Genomic DNA, 20,397 nt, shown 5'->3' on the forward strand with positions numbered 1-20,397 from the left:
TGCGCGATGACGTTTCGGCACGCACGACGGATCGAAAATTTCGACGTCCAATACACTGCAATGCAACCTTCCGACGTGGAAATCCTTTCTGAGCATGCGCGAGACTTAGTTGGCCGAACAAGCCTACACACGAGCGAACAGTCCGCTGAAACCTTGTTTCAGCGGACAGTTTTTCGGAATTTCCGTAAGACCTTGTTCGGCCAACTGTCCGCTGAAACTGTCCGCTGAAGCCCCACACACGAGCGGACTGTCCGCCCAAACACTGTTCAGCGGACAAGGTTGGGCGAACAGTCCGCCCGTGTGTACGCGGCCTTAAGCTACTGACTAGACCCCCTGGACCGATAATTTATATAGGGGACTTTAATGCCCTATTAGACACAGCCATGGACTGCTTGAGAGGTGGTGGTAGATCTTTTCCCTCTTCATGGGACATCATGGAAAGCTTTTTACATTTCTACAAAAACCTATACACCTCCAGAGCTGACTACAACGAAGCCCAACTAGCTGAAAACTTAGCCGACATACCTCTCCCCTCCCTCACAACTGAACAGAAAGAGGAGTTAGAGGCACCTATCTCAGTTGAAGAAATGTCAATGGCTATCTCACAAATGCCTGCTCATATAACTCCCGGTTTGGATGGCTATCCAACCGAATGGTACACACAGTTTAAAGACATACTATCCCCATTTATTTTACACACATACAACAAGGCTTTAGATATAGGGGTCCTCCCCCCTACTATGCAAGAAGCCTTGATTATACTTTTACTAAAACCCCGCAAGGACCCACTTAAATGTGAATCATACCGCCCGATATCACTCATAAATGTGGATGTTAAGATCCTGGCCAAAGTATTGGCAAATCATTTAAACACTGTAGTGATGACCCACACACAGTTACACAGTGACCAGGGGGATTTATATCCAGAGGGTCCACCAGGTCCACCAGAATGAACAGACTATGAAGGTCCACCAGAATGAACAGACTATTCCACAATCTACAATACCCACACGACTGTCCTCCTACAAGGGCCACAGTATCCCTAGATATATGTAAAGCGTTCGACAGTGTGGAATGGCCGTACCTCTTTCAGGTGTTGAAAATGTATGGCTTTAGCCCCAGAATGGTGGTGTGGGTAAAACTCCTCTATGCTTCCACGAGGACCTGTATTCGGGTTAACTCAACAGTCACTGAGTCCTTCTCAATCAATAGGGGCACAAGACAAGGGTGTCCACTGTCCCCCCTCCTCTTTGCCCTGGCCATGGAGCCACTATCGGTACGTATCCGATCCTCTCCATCAATAAAAGGTCTCATTGCTACCATTGAGGAACGAATCTCGCTCTATGCGGATAACACCTTGGTGTACCTGGCGGACACCGATGTGTTACTCCAAACATTGTTATCCAAGATCAATACATTTGGAGACTACTCCGGATTCAGGGTGAATTGGGAGAAATCCAGACTTTTCCCCCTGGACCCGGACGCAACTTTTCATATTCACCCAGACTCTGCAGGTGGTATCCTCCTTTAGGTATCTAGGGGTTCTGGTGCAGACACCTCTGTCCACTTACATTGCCAATAACTTAGACCCACTACTAACTTGCTTAAAGAAGCAAACTAAACAGTGGATGGACCTGCCCCTGGATATTATGGGGAGGGCAAATACCCTCAAAATGATCTATTTACCAAGACTGCTATACAACTCCACATGCAAAATACCTAAATCTATTTTCAAACGTAAAGACACAATCTGTAAAACGTTCCCGTGGAATGGCAGATTCCCCAGAGTGGCGCTTGAGACACTTAGGTTACCTACACACCTGGCAGGATTGGCATTCCCAAACTTCTTTCTATATTACCTAGCATCTCAACTGGTCCATATCCATGACTGGCTACACCCAATAGCAGCAAATGCATGTACTACCACTGAGGTGGCCATTGCTTCCTCCATTGAAACCCTTCACAATATTGTTTATAGGGGAAAAGTCCCACCCTGCCCCGGGACCTCTTTGCGGGCCACATCCCTTTCATTGTTCAAATACATCACCACAAAAATAACACGGCACACATGGTCAGTATCCCTGAATAACCCTTTATGGTTCAATCCCACCTTGCAGGAACTTTACTCTTTTCCTGACCCTAAACATTGGTACTCCAAAGGGATGAAATACCTTTGTCACCTATATACTGCGCAAGGCTTTAAATCCTTCCATCAGCTTTGACTTGCCACACTCATACCTGTTTTACTACTATCAGCTCAGACATGCTATCAGAGCACAGTTCGGCTTCTTAGATGACCCAACTAACCTACCACCACTAGAGAAAATGCTGAGACAACCTGACCCTACTAAACTTATATCTACTTAGTACGCTGCCCTAATGACTGACCTTAACCCCAGATTTAGTAGGGCCCAGGAAAAATTGATCTCTATATACATCTCCCTTGCAGATGAGGACTGGACGGAGTTTAGTGACACATACAAAACATCAGTTATTTCATCAAGAGACTGCATTATACAGGTAAACATTTTCCATCAATCTCACCTCAACCCAACCAGGTTGAAAAAGATGGGTTTGTCACCCACGGCTGAATGTTTACATGGCTGCAGCCAAGAAGCTGACTTACTACACTGTTTTTGGGCATGCCCAATGGTTCGGGACCTCTGGGCAGGGGTGGGCTCCTTTATCTCCACAGCCCTAAGCCTCCCTAACATTATTTACCCCAAGAATTGTCTGCTGGGCATCTTTGGTGACTTGCAAATATCGACGTCTGCAAAAGGCTACTCTGCATTCTCTACTTTTATGTTAGAAAAGTTATATTGTTGTCTTGGAAGGGAACACAGACCTCTTTAAAAACCTTATGGCTGAAGCTAATCAACGAAGCTATCCCAATGTACAAACTTACCTTTGAACTTCAGAAACGAAGAAAAACATTCCACAAAATATGGAGCAGGTAGCTGGCTAGCCCCCTGACCCTCCCCTCACAATAGACATACATTTCAGATTGCTATTAGGTCGTGCCAATCTATATACTGTATAAATAGAATTTTACCGGTGCTAAGTAACTGACACCCTGATTGTATTCTACATACGATTGTATGATGCTTAAACAATGCAATATCATAAATCTCCCAAATGCATGAGCCTAGTATTTGATGCTGTATACCTATGATTGCCCAAGTTTTGTTTTTGTAAGCATATTGTTTTTTTTTGGTTCCTCTGTTTGTCATAAAACTAATAAAAATATCTTTAAAGAAAAAAAGACGTGTGTCGGACTTCCACGGCTCACTCCAGCCATTCATCCGACTGTGTCTGTTAGGGGTGCAGGACTCAGGTACCTGTGGGAAAATCCCTGTGTGATCTCTGCTATGCCAAAGCAGCTGGCGAAAGAGGTGGTACGGACCAGCAGCTGAAATCCCTGGTCAAAAGGGTCGTCAAGGAGTCTCTAAGAAGTATAGAGACCAGCCAGACCCATGATCCTCCTTCGGAGCGGTTAAGCTCACCGGTAAGGGAATCGCAAGGACAGGACACCTGGGAATCCTCTCTACCAAGTCATCATTTGGACAATGAGTGTTCTCTCCACGAGGAAGTATTCAGTTGGATCATGACCTTGGGCATCTCCCCAGAAGTCAATCTTTTTGCCTCCCGTTGCAACAAGAAACTGGCGAGGTACTACTCGAGGTTCCGGGATCCTTAGGTATATGGGGTGGATGCCCTGACAGAGCGATGGTGGTTCCACAAAGCTTATGCCTTTCCACCAACCCCCATTATTCTCCAGTTCCTGTGGAGACTCAGGTTGGAAGTAGCGGAGGTGATACCCATAATACCTTACTGGCCCAACAGACCCTGGTTTCCCCTACTAATGCTCCTCAGTGTCTGGGATCTGATACCCTTACCACTCAGACCAGTTCTTCTATCTCAAGACTCGAGACTATATCCCTGCTTGGCTCACCTGCGCCTAAGGGTCTGGTTTTTGAAAGGGGAAGGTTAGAGGCTTTAGGATGCCCCGAGCAGGTCATCCCCACTCTCATGAGTGCAAGAAGAAGAAGTACCAATTGGGTATTTGAAAGGATTTGGGCTAAATTTGCAAACCATATGCCCTCCAGGTCCAACTCTGGTAGCAATCCGACAGTTCAGGATGTCTTAAGTTTCCTGCAAATGGGACTAGAGGTCTTCTTGTCTGTCAGTTCTCTCCGTGTTCAAGTATCAGCAATTTCAGCTTTCTCTGGGGTGTCGTGGGCCAAACATCCTCTGGTCCAACAATTCTTCAAGGGGGCAGTCTGGCTCAGACCACAGAGGAAACCTAGGTTCTCCAAATGGGATCTGCCACTAGTCCTTGACTTTTTCTCACAACTTGACAAGCCGATCTCGGTCAGAGAGCTTACCTTCAAGACTTCTTTTCTGATAGCCATAACTTTGGCGAAGAGAATTTCGGAAATTCAGTCTCTAGGTTCAAAGGAGCCTTTTCTCACATTGTTTTCTAGGCAAAGTGGTCCTAATCCCGATGCTAGGGACAATCCCAAGGTCACTTCAGTCTTCCAGGAAATCACACTTCCTACCTGTAATTCTGCCGGAAGTATAGAGCCACATACCCTCTATATGGGAGTTACCTCGAGGCTATAGTTGGAGGCTACAGCTTCTTTTCGACAATCTGACTATCTCTTTGTTCTGTTCCACAGAAAAAACAAGGGTCTCAAGGCTTCCGTCAGATCCATTGCTGCATGGGTGGTTCAAGCTATCCAATGGGCTTACAAAGAGAAGGGCTTGAGTCCTCCTGAGGCGGTTACGGCGTACTCAACCAGAAGTCTCTCAACTTCATGGGTGGCCTCAAGTCATGTTGCACCTGAAGTAATCTGCAGAGCAGCTTCCTGGTCATCAATTCATACTTTTATGTCTCATTATTGTGTTGAGCCAGCTACTTTATCTTCTGTCAATTTTGGTTTAAAAGCACTGTCGGTTGACGGTGTTAAATCATTGTTCAGCATTTTTTGCCCACCCGGGTGTGTATGGCGAGTTATTTCCCACACGTTGCTGCCATGGAGTCTGTCAGGAAAATGGAAAATTCCTATTAAAATACTTACTGTAATTTTCCTTTCCTGATGGACTCCATGGCAGCAGGAGTTCCCTCCCAAATGGTTGGAGTAGGCTAGTATCGAATACGGCCGCTGGCAGGGAGCAAAGATTTATGGGAGTAGTGTCCTATAGGGTAGTAGATGCGGGACTTAACCCACATGTTGCTGCTATGGAGTCCATCAGGAAAGGAAAATTACGGTAAGTATTTTGATAGGAATTTTCAATTTTATATATAAAAATTGAAGAGGCAATCCCCATCTTTGCATTAATCTTTTTACTTCAAATCTTTACATACATTATAGGTAATCTGAGAAAAGCGACTGACCGTTTTGAATATATCCATGTTCTTCATCATATAAGAAAAAAAGGGGAAAGGGGGGGGGGGACTTTGTGGGACTTTATATGAAATGTGTGTGAATATGTCTCCATCCCTGATTCAGTAGAATTCAAAAAGAGAACTATAGTGGGACTTTATATGAGGTATGTGCGGCAGCAGCAGCAGAAACGCAGTCAATGTAAAAAACACACAATGTTTATTGCTGAATAAAACATAACAGGTAATATTTGTGTCCATAATGACAGCATATAACAAGCATTATATGTAGAAAACTGGCAACAACAGTAAACAACACATTGTATAATAACTATATGACTGCTACCAAGATAATATACTGCAGGATAAGAACATAACAGCCATCCTAGATGACACGGGCCACCTCAGAAACAGTATAGAAGTAAAATCTGTATATATAAAATTGGTTAAACCATCCAATGAAGATGAGATGCATCCAATGATCCCTACGCGTTTCATGGATTTAGTCCACTCTTGAACTTTTCTTGTTACTCTTCCTTCAGCTTGTCCTTGGTGGAGGTCTCCATCCACTTCATTTATGTTTTGACAAAAGTGCAATCACTCTTAATACATTTTATTAAATGATAGTATTGGAGTCTATACAAATCACCTCTGGATATTTCTTTTCTGTGGAGGTTCCTTTTGTGCTCCTTTTCCATTCCTTGTGTCCCAGTACCTCAGCTCCCGTGACAGGCTCCTTGAGCGCCACCTTTGTTGCAGTTTCACCACTTCATATTTAGCTGATATGTAAATACCCTCGGGGGAGAAGTCCTCTTCCCACCCTGTGGTTACAGTAGTAGTCATCTGTCAGGTATTCTGGCTAGATTGTTTTATACAATATTATCTATTTTACATATTTGTGTTTTTTTCACAGATATTTAATGCATTTGCCACTGAAGAGTGGATTAAATGGGACTTTTAATAATCATACATTCGCCTGTCCCACGGTCCAGCTATGCGGGCGTATGAAGCCTCGCTCCTCTCCCCTCCTCTCTGTGGTGCCGGAATTCTAACTGTGGGTGCCTGGCTGTGGCTTCACTCTGCGTGCTGTGAATGGGCGGGCAATCTTCTGGGATTGCAGGGAGAAAGGGGGATTGGTGATCTTCCTTCCAGCTCTGTGGCGCCAGGGAAGGAAGTGGGAGCTGGGTGCCCGTAAAAACTGGGTAACCTCGCCCCCCCAAAAAAATGACATGCCACATGTGACATGTCAGGGTGTCACCTGCACTTAAAGTGGAAGTTCCATTTTTGGTGGAACTCCGCTTTAAATCCACAAAACGCGTAGGGCTCATTGGATGGATTAACCAATTTTAGATATACAAACTTTACTTCTATACTGTTTCTGAGGTGGTCCGTGTCCTCTAGGATGGCTGTTAAAGGGGTTGTAAACCCTTGTGGATCCTATGCATTAAGATGAAAAAATCCCTGCCAGTGACCGTCCCCCCAACCCCCCCCCCCCCCATTTTACTAACCTGAGCCCTGAAACTTGGCCCTCGCGCTGTCTCTCTGCCCGGGGTTCTTGATTGGATAGACTAATAACAGCGGACTTCTCAAATTGGTTGTAAACCCTCGTGTTTCACATCCTATGTATTAAGGTGAAAAAACTTCTGACACTGACTGCCCCCCACCCCCTGTTTTATTCACCTGAGCCCATTCGCTCCCTTGGTGGAGACACGCTGTACCTCTGTGCCCGGAGTTCTCAGCTCTTGATTGGATAGATTGATAGCAGTGCAGGCATTGGCTCCTGCTGCTGTCAATCAAATCCAATGACGCTGGGGGCGAGCTGAGTCATACATAATTTTTTTTTAAATAAACAAAGCTTTACAATCACTTTAAGTTATTATCCTGCAGTATATTATCTTGGTAGCGGTCATATATTTATTATACATTTGTGATAGACCTAGCAGACTTAGGAAGCGGTATACTGACGGAAGCACTCAATCGGAGTGTGGGATCGGTTCTGTCATAACAATGTATTGTTTAATGTTGTTGCCAGTTTTCTACATATCATACTATGCTTCTACACTGACCTCACAGCTCCTCCTCCCAATGTCCTTCCATCCAGAGTCTATATGCCCTATGACATCACACTGACCTCACAGCTCCTCCTCCCAATGTCCCTCCCTCTGGCTTTTTTCTGATGCTTTTAGTATGTGGGCGGACCCTTGGCATCCTCACTAGCCCTGTTGGTCCTGCATTGTATGTAATGACACCAGAATGCTTGCACCAAGCTTTTAACCTGCATAGTGTAGGGGTTCTGTGTGGGTAAATTATATCTCAGTATTAAAGTAGGGCTTTAATAAAATGTGAACCTGAGTGGTGAGGTGAGGGGGATTCTGGGAATATCATTTGATTTTACTAACTGTGTTCACATCTATAGTTTTCCTCCTGTGAAGTCTGGAGATCATATGACCATCACATTGCCACCACCTCCCTCCCTGATAGAATAGAGAAATACAAAGGGGATTCTAGAAGTCACCAGAGAGATGATGGAGGAGAGGTGAGTGGTGCTGGGAATTCTGGGACATTATCCAGTAACAGACAAGGGATGTGTCTGGATGGTGACTGTATCATTGTGTGTGTCAGGTTGCTATAAGGTGTCAGGATGTCGCTGTCTATTTCTCCATGGAAGAGTGGGAGTATTTAGAAGCACACAAGGATCTCTACAAAGACGTCATGATGGACAATCAGTCACCCCTCAAATCACCGGGTAAGAGGAGACTTTATTGTAAAGGAGAGAGCAGTATGGAGGGTCCACCTAGATCCCCCATCATCTGATAAACACATAGAAACAATATATTCAGTCAGTGTGTGTGTTTCCTACAGATGGATCCAGTAATGGGAACCCACCAGAGAGATGTCCCCGTCCTCTGTATTCCCGGTATTCCACACAGGAAGGTCACACCATCCCTCACCATCATCAGGTAGATGAGGAACAATCACTGATAGTATCATTAGGATCTGTACATTATCTGCATTGTTACCTTCAATGTGATTTTTATTCTATATTCAGAGTGGAAACCTAAGAGATTCTAAAGTTGAGATAAAAGAGGAGGATGATGAGGATGGTGTGATGGAGGACTCCGAGTTTCTAAAAGAACACAAAGATCTGTACCAGGACACCATGGTGGAGTCATCCAGTTACAGAAACCCACCAGAGAGATGTCCCCGTCCTCTGTATTCCCGGGGCTCCACACAGGAAGATCACACCATCCCCCACCATCATCAGGTAAATGATTGGCAATTATTGGTAGTCCTGATTTATAGACAGTATGTTTGATACATTGAATGTTTTATTATATATTCAGAGTGGAAACCTCTGGGATGATAATATTGATGGTAAAGAAGAGTATAAAGCGGAGGATGAGGAGTATGGCGTGATGGAGGAGTTTTCAGAAGGACACAAGGATATGATGGAGCCACCTAATACCAGGAACCCACCAGAGAGATGTCCCCGTCCTCTGTATTCCCAGGATTCCACACAGGAAGAAGACACCATCCCTCACTGTTACAAGGTTGGTGGAATGGAAGTTATCAAACACACTTTTATAGAGATGTGTGGATTTTATATGTGATGTCACAATATTAAATCTTATATCTTACAGATTATATTCTCTCTAATTTTCTTGATTTAGAGTGGAGATCCAATTGATATAGAATTTGAGGTTAAAGCAGAAGAAGAGGAGAAGTATGTGAGGGATGATCAGCAGTCTATGGAGGAGGATGGAATAACAGGGACATTTATAGAGGAGGACACCCCTACAGAGATGAGCACAGGTGGGTCATTAACACTAAATGCATTCCTCCACCCATACTGCTCACTGATTGGTCCAGAGTAGGGTTGGGACTGGGTGATATCAGCCTGTAATCCCCTGGTCACTTTCCTGAGCTGTGTTCCCCGACCCGGTATTCCTGTATTTCTCTCTGATAATCTTCCTTCTCTGTGCTGCAGACACAATTTATGTATCTAGATGGGATTTATGGAGATTCTGGGGTTCAGCTGGCAGCAAAATGTTCATTTTCACCATAGATGTTAATAGATCTGGGGACCTGGGGTATGTGCTTTGGGTCTTCTGCCCCATACCCGGGTCTAGTAAGATCTCTGACAAAACAATTCTCCCTGGATTACTTGCTCTGTTGTCTGCTGGGTGGAGGGAAATGTCTGTACAATCTTAGACCCAAGTCACAGGAGATGGGAGGCAGCAGTGTGGGACCTCTGCAACTTGTCTCATGTAAACATTTAATCTTCCACTGATTACTGAACACCAATATTATGAGTCCCGTTTTACTTTCTTTTGTACATTACATACTCCTGACCCCATCACTATACACTCTAAAAATCCTAAAATCCTAACTGTTGTATCCCATAAAATAAGTTGTACTTTACATAGTCCTGACTTCTTTTACACCCATTTCCTTCCAGCTGGACATTTTATATCTGATGATTTGATTGGAGCACAGACTTTTACATGTTGATAATAATGTGATAACATCCTCAAACTTTGGAACCTTAAGGCCCCTTTCACACATGCGGACCGTATGTCCGTATTTCATCCATCTGTTTTTGGATGAAATACGGACATACATGCATCCCTATGGGAAAGCGGGTGTCAGCAGATGAATATCCACTGACACCCGATATCATCCGTCTCCACTATGGTCCGATTCTGCAGACGGAGGGCAGAGATCTGACATCCGCCAGCTCAGCGGGGATAAACAGAGCGATCCTCACTGAGCAAGCGGATGTCCACAAGCCTGATCATCATGAATCCATTCCGTGTTAAAGGGGCCTAAAGTGATTGTAAAGGCTTGTTTTTGTTTGTTTTTTAAATAACAAACATGTTATACTTCCCTCTTTTGTGCAGCTGGATGTGCACAGAGCAGCCTGGATCCTCCTCTTCTCAGGTCCCACTTCTGCTCTCCTGAACCCTCCTCCTATCGAGTGACCCTCAGCTTGCTACAGGGGGCACCCGAGCCGGGTCAGAGCTCTGTGTATCCATTCAGACATGGAGCCCTGACCCGGCCCCACCCCCTCTCTCCCCTGATTGATTGACAGCTATGGGAGCCAATGGTGCTGCTGCTTAGTCTCAGCCAATCAGGACAGCTAAAGCACTCGTGGACATTGCTGCAGAGAGAAGGACCTCGGGTAAGTAACTAAATGGTTTTGGGGGGCTGCTACACACAGAAGGTTGTTATCTTAATGCATAGAATGCACCTTCTGCCTTTATAACTCCTTTAACCATTTGCTGCCCAGCCGCCACAGTTTTACAGAATGGCATGGTCAGGCGAATCAACGTTATGTCACCTTGCTTCCTTAGGTGGCCACTAGGGGACACGCATGCACCTGCTGCTTGCCCCCAGAGCTGATGCGAGTGAAAAATCGCAGATCTCTGCCATTACGAGCAAATAAAAATGCTATATGCTACATGCCCACCAGGTGGAACTCAACATTGACCATACTGTAGCAGCTGCACACGCAGCAGAGGGCCATCAATGAGTACCTGTGCGACTATGGCACCAGGACAGGGTCAGGGGAGCTTGGTTTTTTTCCCCATCCCAGCTGGCCATGAACAGGGATGCATGCGCTGTCCTGTCACCATTTGAGGAGGCCACGAGGATGGTGACAGTGCATGCATCAGTAACACTGTCCCTCTCGTCCACCTGTTGGAGCACACACTGTGTGGAATAATGGACAGGGCACCAGAGGCAGGAAGAGGACTTCCTTACCTCTCAAGGCCCCCTTTATCAGACAGTGTTCCTGCTGGCCTACCGATCACACTGGAAGAGGAGGAGGAGGAGGATTGTGTCAGCATGGAGGTGGAGCCTAGCACTCAGCATCAGCAGCAGTCTTTAAGGGGTCATTTACAGTCCCAAGAAACCCATGGACTTGTACGTGGCTGCGGTCTGGAGTCCTCTGATCCAGAGGACTCCGGACCGAATGCCTCAGCTAACCTACGCTGCATGGCCTCCCTGATCCTGTGGAAGGATCCTCGTACTCTTCAGATCAAGGTATCATTACTGGCTGGCAACCCTCCTTGATCCACGTTACAAGGGTAAGGTTGCGGACGTTATCTTGCCATCGCAGAGGATGAAACATCTTTGGGAGGCCTTGCAGAAAGGTCTGTGTAACGTGTTCCCAGAGACTGGGAGGTTACAAATTCCTGGTCCTGGATAACGTGTTGCTGAGGCTTTGGTCAGTCACAGAAGGAGCGGTGGAGAAGGTGGCCGTCTGATCGATGCATTCAGACAATTTTTTAGTCCGGAGCCCCAAGGTATGATCGGTTCCAGCAACCATCGCCAGTGTCTGATTTACATGGTGCAGGAATACCTAGGGGCAAGATCAGACTTGGACACCTTTCCCACCGAAAAGCCTCTGGGTTATTGGGTCTTGAGGATGGATCACTGGCCAGAGCTTGCACAGTATGCAATTGAGCTACTGGCCTGTCCTGCATCCAGAGTTCTTTCGGAACGCACATTCAGTGCTGCTGGAGGCTTTGATCACAGGGTGCTCCTGTCCACCGACTCGGTTGATCAACTGACCTTCATAAAAATGAATCAGTCTTGGATCACCACCAGCTACCAAGCACCTGATGCTGATGTAACCGAATATTTTTTTTTGAAATGTCAGATCCCTTCAAGACTGCCTATGCTGATGCTGAGTGACTATCCTGTTATGCTGAGTGACTATCCTCTTCCTCCTCAATGATCATGCTAATAGCTTATAAGAACAGTTTTGGTTCTGGGCGTGTAATTACAATTTTTAATGCAATACTTTGCAGCAGGGCTCATTCCTGCGCTCCAACTAGAGTATCTGTGAGGGGTTGCAGTGTTGTGGCACCAGTGCCTAAGGCCCAATTTTTCCACCCCTGTTTAACAGGGGCGCATAATTACAATTTTTAAATCTAATATTTCACAGCAGGGCTCGTTCCTGCGCTCAACAGAATCTGTGAGGGGTTACAGTGTTGTGACACCAGTGCCTAAAGCCCAATTTTTCTGCTCCTGTTTAACAGGTGCATGTAATTACAATTTTTGCTGTGATATTTTGCAGCAGGGCTCCTTCCTGCACTCAACTAGAGTATCTGTGAGGGGTTGCAGTGTTGTGGTACCAGTGCCTAAAGCCCAATTTTTGTGACTCTGTTTAACAGGGGCATGTAATTACAATTCTTGATATAATATTTCACAGCAGGGCCCGTTCCAGCGCCCACCAAGAGTAACTGTGAGGACTTAGTGTTGTGACACCACCACCACCAAAGGCCCAATTTTTCTACCACTGTTCAACAATGACATGTAATTAGAATTCTTGATATAATAGTTCACAGCAGGGTGTTCCAGCGCCCACCAAGAGTAACTGTAAGGGGCTTACAGTGTTGTGGCAACACCATCACTTTAGGCCCAAGTTTTTGCAGAGCATGTAGGGCAGGCCCCTACTTTCAAACATCCAACTTACAAATGACTCCTACTTGCAAACAGAAGGAGACAACAGGAAGTGAGATGAAATCTACCCCTAGGAAGGGAAATTCTCTCGTGTAAGAGTTGATATGGGAAAAACGTGTCTACTCTCCACTGATGCTTTATCACCAATCCTTGTTTCACTAAAAGAAAAAATTTTTTTCCAAAAACATTTGTCATTGGGGCAGAAAGTGAGGTGAAATCTTCTGAAGAGGTGCACAGACAGCAAAACAAATGTTATAGGGGCGATAACCCTTCCCTTTGTTTTCCAAAAAAACTGTTCAAAATTACAAACCGATTCTACTTCACAACAAACCTGCAGCCCCTGTCTTATTTCCACCGCCTGTATGCTGCTGTTCCGAGTATATAGGGCCTGGGGGCCCCAAGCCTTTTCTTTTTTTATTTAAGTGCGGGGTTCCCCTTAATATCCATACAAGACCCAAAGGGCCTGGTAATGGACTGAGGTGGGTACCCATGCCGTTTGTCTCACTGATTTTCATCCATATTGCCGGGACCAGACATTACATTAAAGCCACAGTTTTAAATGACTTTTGTTCCTTTAGAAATGCAGGGACTGTTCTAAGCAAAGGAAACACATGGCACTTTACAGGCATACTATAGACACCCCCAGGTACAATATTTAAAGGAATTTTTCACTTTAAGAATCAATAAAATCACTGCTTCTGAAAAACTGGCGTTTTTAAAACTTTTCTATTGATGCAGGACCCGGGTCCCCAAACCCTTTTTAGGACAATAACTTGCATATTAGCCTTTAAAATTAGCACTTTTGACTTTGAATGTTCGAGTCCCATAGACTTTAATGGGGTTCTAAAGTTCGCACAAATTTTCGGTCCGTTCGCAGGTTCTGGTGCAAACCGAATTGGGGGTGTTCGGCTCATCCCTACCACCAAAATAATGCTCTATTTGTGGGAAAAAAGGCCGTAAATTTTATTTGGGTACAATGTCGCATGACTGTGCAATTGTCCGTTAAAGCAGTGCAGAATCGCAAAAAGTGCTCTGGTCAGGAAGGGGGTAAAAACTTCTGGGGCTGAAGTGGTTAAACAGAAAGTGACAATGAGAGAGGAGTCAGTAATCCTATGATGGTGGTCTACAGGATCAGTCCAATCTTTATCTTGGTTGTTCTCCCCCAGCCTCACTCTCTGACCTCTGGTGGGGCTCAGCCCTGCTATTGTTCATGACTAAATAATGAACAGCAGGACTTCTTGTGTTGGGAAGATGGCAATGAGTGATAGAGGGGGTGGGGACACTCGTCCTATAATCCCCTCATCGCTGTTACTCCTATAAAAGACGGTTCTCGTTGTTTCCTCACTCTGACTAAAGTCTGTGAATAAAGAAATGAACTGGTAGGATGTCAGAGATGTAGGGCTGAAACAACTAATCGTCATCATCGATTGATAATCGATTATAAAAATAGTTGTCAACAATTTTTCATAATCTATTTGTTGGTCAGTCGATTAATTGGCCTGCATACAGAATGCATTATTTCTTTACATATCAGAAAATACAGCTCAGTACACCACCCATACACATCAGTAAATGCCTTAGACTTGAATAGGTGAGGAGCAATGTCTCATGGGATATGTAGTCCTGGGCATAAGAAGGAAGCAAGTGATTCTAAAGGCAGACTTTTTTACCTTCCAATAGGGGAACTTTACTATACCTTGTAGCTTTCTATAGGAGAACTGCATACTATACTTTGTACCTTCCTATAGGGGAACTCTATACTAAACTTTCTAGCTTCCTATAGGGGAACTCTATACTATACTTTGTGGCTTCCGATAGGGGAACTCTATACTATACTTTGTGGCTTCCGATAGGGGAACTCTATACTAGACTTTGTGGCTTCCGATAGGGGAACTCTATACTATACTTTGTGGCTTCCTATGGGGGAACACTATCCTATACTTTGTTACCTATAGGAGAACTATACTATACTTTGTAGCTTCCTATAGGGGAACTATATACTATACTTAGCGGCTTCCTATAGGGGAACTCTATACTATAATTTGTGGCTACCTATAGGGGAACAATATACTAAACTTTGTGAATTCCGATAGGGGGACTATATAATATACTATACATTGTGGAACTCTACTATACTTCGCGGCTTCCTATGGGGAACTCTATACTATACTTTGTGGCTTCCTATATGAGAATACTATACTTTGTAGCTTCCTATAGGGGAACTATATACTATGCTTTGCTGCTTCCTATAGGGTTACTCTATACTATAATTTGTGACTTCCTATAGGAGAACTCTATACATTGTATCTTCTTATAGGGGAACTCTGACGTAGGAGGAGTCAGTGAGGGAGGGGGGTCCAGAAGAGAATAATCAGGACTGCTCTGTGCAAAACCATTACACAGAGCAGGTAAGTATGACAAGTTTGTTTAACAAAGAAATCCAACATTTACAATGACTAAGGTCTCTGTGCAGGGATTACTACTACATAAAGTAAAAGTTTACTAGTATTGTGCATTATATATAAAATTATTATATCCATGACAAAAGTTTTAGCTTTCAGTATTACTTTAATATATAAACGTCCCCCCCCCCCCCCCAACCTCCATGTATCTTCATGTGTGATTTTCAGGTAAAATCCCCATATATCCTACTTCTGAGTATATTTATTATTAAATATATGATATAAAATATATTACTTTCATTATTTCACAGTATAAATTAATCCCTTCTAGTAGTGATTATCTGCTGTTTTTGTAATATAAAGGAATATATTCTTCAACCCCATCATAACAGATGATTAAAAAAAATCATGCTGCTGCTACTAAATGTCCTATGCTGGCCATACAAAGATTGATTTTTGGACGAGAATATTCACACAAATATTTATATGAAAATTATTCGAAATGTACTTATTCGTATGTAGTTTGAAAATTCACTTGCTTTTAATATTCACATTTTCTGTTCTGGTCCTATGAATTTTCCCATCACTGTGGTGGAAAATGAACGCCGATTTTACCCCACTAATGACATCAGGTGCAGGGAGCTTGTACCTACCTACCTGTCTATGACAAGGGAGTCTGTCATCCATCATATTTTATTACACTCCTGTCTGATCATCTGCAAAACAGCGTTTTACCTCTTTTTTACATTTTAATAATATTGATCTCTGATTCTGATATGTAGCAGATTCTCTCTCTAATAATACATCTATCTGTGTGTTATTCTCAGAGTAGATTAAATATCCAACTTTATATCTGGATATTTATATTTACCTCTGCATATACAGCATCTCACAAAAGTGAATACACCCCTCAGTCACGATTTTTGTAAATATTTTCTTCTATCTTTTCATGTGACAACACTGAACTTTGCTACAATATAAAGTAGTGAGTGTATTGCTTGTATAACAGTGTAAATTTGATGTCCCCTCAAAATAACTCAACACACAGTCATTAATGTCTAAACCGGTGGCAACAAAAGTGAGTGCACCCCTAAGTGAAAATGTGTAAATTGGGCCCAATTAGCCATTTTCCCTCCCCGGTATCATGTGACTTGTTAGTGTTAGAAGGTCTCAGGTGTGAATGGGGAGCAGGTGTGTTAAATTTGGTGTTATCGCTCTCACTCATACTGGTCACTGGAAGTTCAACATGGCACCCATTGGCAAAGAACTCTAATGATCTGAAAAAAAGAATTGTTGCTCTACATGAAGATGGCCTAAGCTATAAGAAGATTGCCAAGACCCTGAACCTGAGTTGCAGCACAATGGCCAAGACAGCGATATAACAGGACAGGTTCCACTCAGAACTGGCCTCGCCATGGTCCACCAAAGAAGTTGAGTGTGGCTCAGCATCATATCCAGAAGTTGTCTTTGGGAAATAGACGTATGAGTGCTGTGAGCATTGCTTCAGAGGTTGAAGGGGTGGTGGGGTAGCCTGTCAGTGCTCAGACCATACACCGCACACTGCATCAAATTGGTCTGCATGGCTGTCATCCCAGAAGGAATCCTCTTCTAAAGATGATGCACAAGAAAGACCACAAACAGTTTGCTGAAGACAAGAAGACTAAGGACATGGATTATTGGAACCATGTCCTGTGGTCTGATGAGACCAAGGTAAACTTATTTGGTTCAAATGGTGTCAAGCGTGTGTGGTGGCAACCAGGTGAGGAGTACAAAGACAAGTGTGTCTTGCCTATAGTCAAGCATGGTGGTGGGAGTATCATGGTCTGGGGTTGCATGAGTGCTGCCGGCTCTGGGGAGCTACATTTCATTGAGGGAACCATGAATGCCAACATGTACTGTGGCATACTGAAGCGGAGCATGATCCCCTCCTTTCAGAGACTGGCCCGCAGGACAGTATTCCAACATAAGGACTCAAAACACACCTCCAAGAAGACCACCGCCTTGCTAAAGAAGCTCAAGGTAAGGTGATGGACTGGCCAAGCATGTCTCCAGACCTAAACCCTATTGAGCATCTGTGGGGCATCCTCAAACAGAAGGTGGAGGAACACAAGGTCTCGAACATCCACCAGCTCTGTGATGCTGTCATGGAGGATTGGAAGAGGGCTCCAGTGGCAACCTGTGAAGCTCTGGTGAACTCCATGCCCAAGAGGGTTAAGGCAGTGTTGGAAAATAATGGTGGCCACACAAAATATTGACACTTTGGGCCCAATTTGGACATTTTCACTTAGGGGTGAACTCACTTTTGTTGCCAACAGTTTAAACATTAATGGCTGTGTGTTGAGTTATTTTGAGGGGACACATTTACACTTTTCTACAAGCTGTACACTCACTATTTTACATAGCATATGCAAAGTGTAATTTCTTCAGTGTTGTCACATGAAAAGATAGAATCTAATATTTACACAAATGTGACTGAGGGGTGTACTTATGTGAGATACTGTAGATATTCAAGAATATTAACTAAATTATACACCAACCTTTTTTTGAAGTTTTTTATACAATTAGTTGATTTAATCAAAACAATAATCAGCCAACTAATCATTTATGAAAATAATCATTAGTTGCTGGCCTACAGAGGACCCATTTACTAGTTACCTTGAGGGGGGAATTGTAAGATCCTCAGAGACCAAGCTGCCTGATGTGGGTGCAGTCCTGATTTAGGGGAACCAATCAGCTCATGTCTAGTAATAATCTTTTTATTTCTATTTTAGTAGATGAACGGGAGATGAGGAAAACCTCAGCGGATTGTCTCACTTTGTCTCCAGACTGTAAAGTAGAAGATGAGGACATCACACAGTATAGTCCAGGAGAAAACCTGGCTACCTCAAATGTCCATCCGGCACCACACAGTGTAGATGGACCATCATATTCCTCTAATCCTGAGGAACATCAGACTGTGAGGGATGGGACCGTCCTTCCAACAGATAAGAGATTTTCCTGTCCTGAGTGCGGGAAGTGTTTCCATTATAAATGCTATCTTAATGAGCATATAAGATCTCACACTGGGTTGAAGCCACATTCTTGTCCTGAGTGCGGGAAATGTTTTTCAGATAAGTCCAATCTTTACACACATCAGAGATCTCACACGGGGGAGAAGCCGCATTCCTGTCCTGAGTGCGGGAAATGTTTTTCAGTGAAGTCTAATCTTTACACACATCAGAGATCTCACACAGGGGAGAAGCCGCATTCATGTCCTGAGTGTGGGAAATGTTTTTCAGTGAAGTCCAATCTTTACACACATCAGAGATCTCATACGGGGGAGAAGCCGCATTCCTGTCCTGAGTGTGGGAAATGTTTTTCACGAAAGTCCAGTCTAAACACACATCAGAGATCTCATACGGGAGAGAAGTTGTATTCCTGTCCTGAGTGTGGGAAATGTTTTTCACAGAAGTCCCATCTTTCCACGCATCAGAGATCTCACACAGGGCAGAAGCCGTATTGCTGTCCTGAGTGCGGGAAATGTTTTTCAGTGAAGTCCTATCTTTACACACATCAGAGATCTCACACGGGTGAGAAGCCGTATTCCTGTCCTGAGTGCGGGAAATGTTTTTCAGACAAGTCCAGTCTTTACACACATCAGAGATCTCACACAGGGCAGAAGCCATATTCCTGTCCTGAGTGTGGGAAATGTTTTTCAGTGAAGTCCAATCTTTACACACATCAGAGATCTCATACAGGGGAGAAGCCATATTCCTCTCCTGAGTGTGGGAAATGTTTTACACAGAAGTCCCATCTTTCCACACATCAGAGATCTCACAAGGGGGAAAAGCTGTAATGTTGTCCTGAGTGAGGGAAATGTTCCTCACTGAAGTCCTGTAGTCCTGTACATCAGGGATCCCACACAACCCTCGAGGTGTATTAGTGCCTTGAGTCGGGAAATATCTTCTATATGAATGTTGCTGGACATCACATCTCTCATGTGGGGAAGAAGCACACCCTGATATGTGCCTCAGATATACTCCATGGCTGATCTTCATCATGGATGAAACAGTTCCAGTGGTGTGGATATTTTTTGGAAAAAAAAATGACTTGTCCGAGGGATTAAATCGGGCCTAATCTCCTTGTCCCTTATGACAATCACCTCATCCCTTATTACAATATCCTTGTTCCTCATCTACCAGCGAGCTCAGCAGCGTGTACGAGTTCATTGAAAACTACAAGCCGACTTCGGCAAAGGACAGAACTCTGGGCATAAATGCCACGGCCGTGCTCTTTTTATAAAGTGACAGCCGGTATGGGGAACTTCTCCCCGCACTGTTGTCACACAGAGGACTCTGATCGCTGAGCCGCTGCAGGAACATGTAACATCTTCCCAAAGGACAACGTTTCCTTTAACCCTTTCACTGCCAGAGACAGTTTTTTATGGGGGGGGTTGCCCACATATTTAACCCCTTCAATAAAGGACACTTTCACCCCCCTTCTACCACCCACCTCACTCCACCCAGCAGATGAACATCCCCAATGGGCAGTTTTATACGTTGAGGAGGAACTATTGCAGGTTGGTAGACTATACTAAACAAGGCAAGCACATGCAGAGAAAATTTGAAGAGAAGAACTACCCCAGAGATATGGTCCAGGATGCTTTTGTTTCTCATATGGATATGCCATCAAAACCCAAAGACACTACTGATAGACAACCAGATAATACAGCTAGATTTGTGTCCACTTTCAACACTAAATATAGGATTATTTTAAAGATCATCAATAAACATTACAAAATATTTTTGCTCCAAGCAAGTTACAAAGTTCCAATAAAAGACCTCTGTTTGACATTAATGCCTATTTTTATACTATACTTCAATGTTGCAACAGAGGTTGCCTCACCTGCTAATTTATTACTCATGGTCGCCCTGAGACTGCCACCAATAAGGGTACTACTTTCCAGATTAGTCAGTTTATTACTTGCTGAACGGATTTTGTTATTTACTGTATATCCTGTGGTGTCCTTTGTAACCTCTTGTACGTAGGCTGTACGATATGTACCTTGCGCACGAGGGTTGGAGAGCATCGGAGGTTTATTAAAAAGGGATTTGACAAACACAGTGTCCCACACTATTTTCTCTAGATACATAACAAATA

The 20,397-nt window shown here is 44.0% G+C and overlaps 1 protein-coding gene across 1 annotated transcript in view; it reads left to right on the forward strand.

Annotated features, from left to right (window-relative positions):
* LOC143986900 (uncharacterized) overlaps positions 1-20,088 on the forward strand; it is a 32,680-nt gene extending 12,592 nt beyond the window's left edge. Inside the window, exons 2-8 of the mRNA XM_077485307.1 lie at positions 7,803-7,922; positions 8,009-8,132; positions 8,249-8,346; positions 8,436-8,651; positions 8,731-8,937; positions 9,058-9,199; positions 18,030-20,088. Coding sequence (XP_077341433.1) covers positions 7,803-7,922; positions 8,009-8,132; positions 8,249-8,346; positions 8,436-8,651; positions 8,731-8,937; positions 9,058-9,199; positions 18,030-19,093 — 1,971 coding nt within the window. The 3' untranslated portion in view covers positions 19,094-20,088. The remainder of the gene's footprint in view (positions 1-7,802; positions 7,923-8,008; positions 8,133-8,248; positions 8,347-8,435; positions 8,652-8,730; positions 8,938-9,057; positions 9,200-18,029) is intronic.
* Positions 20,089-20,397: the final 309 nt, after the last annotated feature.

Source organism: Lithobates pipiens, unplaced genomic scaffold (genome assembly GCF_037356315.1).
Source record: "Lithobates pipiens isolate NorthernLeopardFrog02 unplaced genomic scaffold, aLitPip1_a1.2 Scaffold_18, whole genome shotgun sequence".
Classification (NCBI taxonomy): Eukaryota; Metazoa; Chordata; class Amphibia; order Anura; family Ranidae; genus Lithobates; species Lithobates pipiens.